At 37.5% G+C, this 3,571-nt stretch overlaps 1 protein-coding gene across 1 annotated transcript in view; it reads left to right on the forward strand.

Moving 5' to 3' along the window:
- The window catches only part of KRR1 (KRR1 small subunit processome component homolog), a 23,539-nt gene extending 19,974 nt beyond the window's left edge, over positions 1-3,565 (forward strand). Inside the window, exons 10-11 of the mRNA XM_042470569.1 lie at positions 1,512-1,610; positions 3,408-3,565. Of these exons, the coding sequence (XP_042326503.1) occupies positions 1,512-1,610; positions 3,408-3,562 (254 nt within the window). The 3' untranslated portion in view covers positions 3,563-3,565. The remainder of the gene's footprint in view (positions 1-1,511; positions 1,611-3,407) is intronic.
- The last annotated feature ends 6 nt before the right edge of the window (positions 3,566-3,571 follow it).

A 3,571-nucleotide genomic window follows, 5' to 3' on the forward strand; every position in this document is an offset into this window, starting at 1 on the left:
CGACAAGCTCCCCTACCTCATCATTAGTCATGTCCATACCACCACCACCGCGCTTGTTTAATACACACCACCACCGTGAAATCTTTTGATGCAGCAACCCTACATGCGATGGAACGATAAATGCCCTGAAGAAAGATATGGTCGAATTTGGGAACTGTAGTTTGTTGTGCCACCAAAAACTCTAACAGAGAAGGATAAATGTTTCACAAACTACAGTTCCAGAATTCCAGTACATGGTGCCAGAGCAGTTAAAGTGTGTTTGAAACGGGATTATTTCTGCACTGTGGATGCAGCCTCGTCATCTCCAGTCCTGCCTAGGACTTGCATAGTAAAGGTTTTGGGCTTTTTTTTTTAAATGGATTCAATCATATGTAATGTGTTACCTGCTTTCCTTCTGCTTTCCACTATGGAAATTACGTCTTTCTAAAGAGGCCTGTCATCTCATGATGTATATAAGTACAGTACCTCATTTAGTCATTTCAGCTTCTAGTGAGAGTTCAGCCTGTGATTTGCTCTCCAGACACCTCACCACTTATGTGTGTGGTGTTTGGGCAAGATACATATTATCATGGCAGTGATGTACTAAGAACCAATTTTGAGTAAGATTAAAAATAGTTAATTCTATTTGATAAATTATTGCCTTTCAGAATTATATTCTATGTATTAAAAGCTGAATGTTCTTTAAAAATTACAAAAAAGTACAGTGGGTACCTCTGGAGATCGAAATACCCAGTTACGAAATTTTCGGGATACGAAAAATCCCATAGGGAATTATTGTTTCGGGTTGAATGTTTTTTTGGTTACAGAAAACTTTTGGTGGTTTTTTCGGCTTTTTCGCATGGAATCGCGGCTTTCCCCCATTAGCGCCTATGGCAATTCGGGCTTACGAAGCGTTTTCGGGTTACGAAAGCGGCCGCTTTACGAATATTTCGTAACCCGAGGTCACCATGTACTTGCTACCCCTAAAAACTTGCTATTTATTAGGTACATGAAGCAAGCATTCCTTATGTATCATACCATGTTTTCCTTTGGACATTTGTTTGTAGTTTTATTACATTCTGTTTAACTTCAGCTACAGAATTTGCCACATATAGTTCTGAGTGGCTTTGTCTTTCTGATTTTTTTAATTAATTTAATTGTTGCTAAATGAGAGATATGGCACATCTACGGTGTAGAACATTTCTAATCCTAAGCATTATTTTTCAGATCGATAAAGAATTGCAAGTGGTGAATATTTCTTGAAGGAAGTCAAAAGAACGCGTAAGAGTAGAAAGATAAAGGTTAAAATATTTGTCTTGTTGAAGTTACCTTAAAACATTGATGTGGAATCACATGGCCTTCCAAATGTGTACTATAAGTCCGACATCTAGCCAGCATGAGGATGGTAAAGATGTGGGGAGCTCAGTTAAAAACAATGGAGGGCTACAGATCCCTATTTCTTTTAAGACTTTAAGACAACATCTATTTTTTGTATGTTGATTCCTGAGATGTTCACTTTAACGACACATTAGCAAAACAAGCTGAGGCAGTCAGCAGAAGACAAGAGGAGAGGAACAAAGCTTTTATTCCCCCTAAGGAAAAACCAGCTGTAAACACAGAAGAAAAAGTAAGTTTGGCCTCGCTGTCTTTTTATAAGCCCCGTTCAGAAATTTTTACTTTTGTGTATTTTTTGCCACTGCCAAAAGCCTAACATTTGTATGTTGTCTTAATTCAAGCATAATAAACTATGTGACAACATTCTAGCATTACAAAAATCATATTTTGTCTGTATTTATGTATACATCTGTTTTTTCAGGTTGTCTGGGCTCCAGTACTAGATCAGTCTATGATTAATGAAACAACCTGGATAATTCCAATATTTTTTTGCTATAAAATAGTTAAACTGAGAATATTTAACAGGTGATAATGTGGCTTAACGGAAACAGTCTTTGTTGCAACTTGAAATCTGCCTCAGAACTAATTCATAAATATAAAACATAGAAAAGGTTAGTCTACAATAATGAAAAAGCTCTTTGAAATCTTCAAAATAGTAAATAGTATTTAACTAGACAAGTATTGAGATTAATCAATCTGCTGTCAAGATACAGCATCTTAGATATCCTTGTAGATAACATGATGCATATCAAACTGCTTTTCAGGCTATTTGGTTCTCCAAAAAGCCATTTATGTTCTGTTGCGCTGGGCACGTCAAGTATGTGTAACTAATGAGATAAAACAAGGAAACCAGTTGCTCATTATTCAGATTGGGATTAACTGGGCTGGATCCAGAACCTCTTTTTGGGTGGAGTACACTCCTTACTCATAGGAGGCTTGTGAGCCAGAAAAGGAGAGTGCATGGCGAATGAGGAGAAAAATAGGCCTGATACAGACAGGCCAAAATAAAGCTGCTTCGAGTCACAGTCACTTTGCAAATATGCTGTTTAAATGATACATGCATCCTAAGAGTCCAGAAGCCGCTCCAAAGCCACGCTCCAGTCCTAAGGACTGGGGTGCAGCTTTGGTTCAGCTTCCAGACTCTTAGGACGCATGCATCATTGAAACACCATACCTCCAAAGTGACCTGAAACAGCTTTATTTTGGCCTGTCTGTATAGGGCCATAGTTATTAATTCTCACATGCACACCCCTTGTATTATGGGCAGTTGGGAAACTCCAGAACAGCAGAAAGGTAGAGTTGTGGGCTGCATTTGAATTGATCTAAGAAAAACTCTATTCAGAATGTGTTAGTCAGCAGAAATGAAGTAGGATCCAACATTTCAGTCTATTGCACTCTGGCTTGATCTAAATATTATACTTCTAAAAAAATAACTTGACTGTGAGGGATTACCTGTGCTTGCCTGGGTTGCTGCACATAATATGTTTGAATTGGTAATATACCAGGGATTCTTGGATTTGGAACATGACATTAGTTTACTGGTTCTCTAGACATTTTGGGAGTAGCTCATCTGTGGCATTGATTCTGTTGGATGACTCTGATGGTAGCTGGAATTCAAGAACTTCTGGGTGGGCAACACATGCCTCATATATTTAATACAGTGGACCCTTGTTATACTCTGGGCTATGGTTCCAAGATCCCCCTTGGATAACAAAATCTGTGCATGCTCAAGTCCCATTAAATAATGACATAGCAAAATTGTGTCCCTTATGAAAAAAATGGAAAATCAAGGTTTGATATTTGAAATTTAAACTTTTTTTGAACATTTTCAAACCGTGGATGCTTGAATCCGTGTATTAAAAATCCGTGTAAAAGAAGGGCTGACTGTAACTTGGTCACAAAAGTTTGTAAGAGTTTTATGGCATGCTTGATGTCATGTTTCTACTGGGCCTACTTGATGTTTGCGAAATGTTGGGTACTAAAACATTAGTCATACAATGTATAACATAATAGTAATATCTCTTATTTCATAGCTCCTTCTGAAACAAAAATTGATATTGAAGCAATTAAAGAAAAAGTGAAAAAGGCAAAGAAGAAGAAGCTGGGAGCACTTCCAGTCGAAGAAGTTAAGCTAAAAATTGCAGCAGATGAAAAGAAAAAGAAAAAGAAACCATCTTTGAAGTTATAGTACCTAGCT

This window comes from Sceloporus undulatus, chromosome 5 (assembly GCF_019175285.1).
Source record: "Sceloporus undulatus isolate JIND9_A2432 ecotype Alabama chromosome 5, SceUnd_v1.1, whole genome shotgun sequence".
In the NCBI taxonomy this organism is placed as follows: domain Eukaryota; kingdom Metazoa; phylum Chordata; class Lepidosauria; order Squamata; family Phrynosomatidae; genus Sceloporus; species Sceloporus undulatus.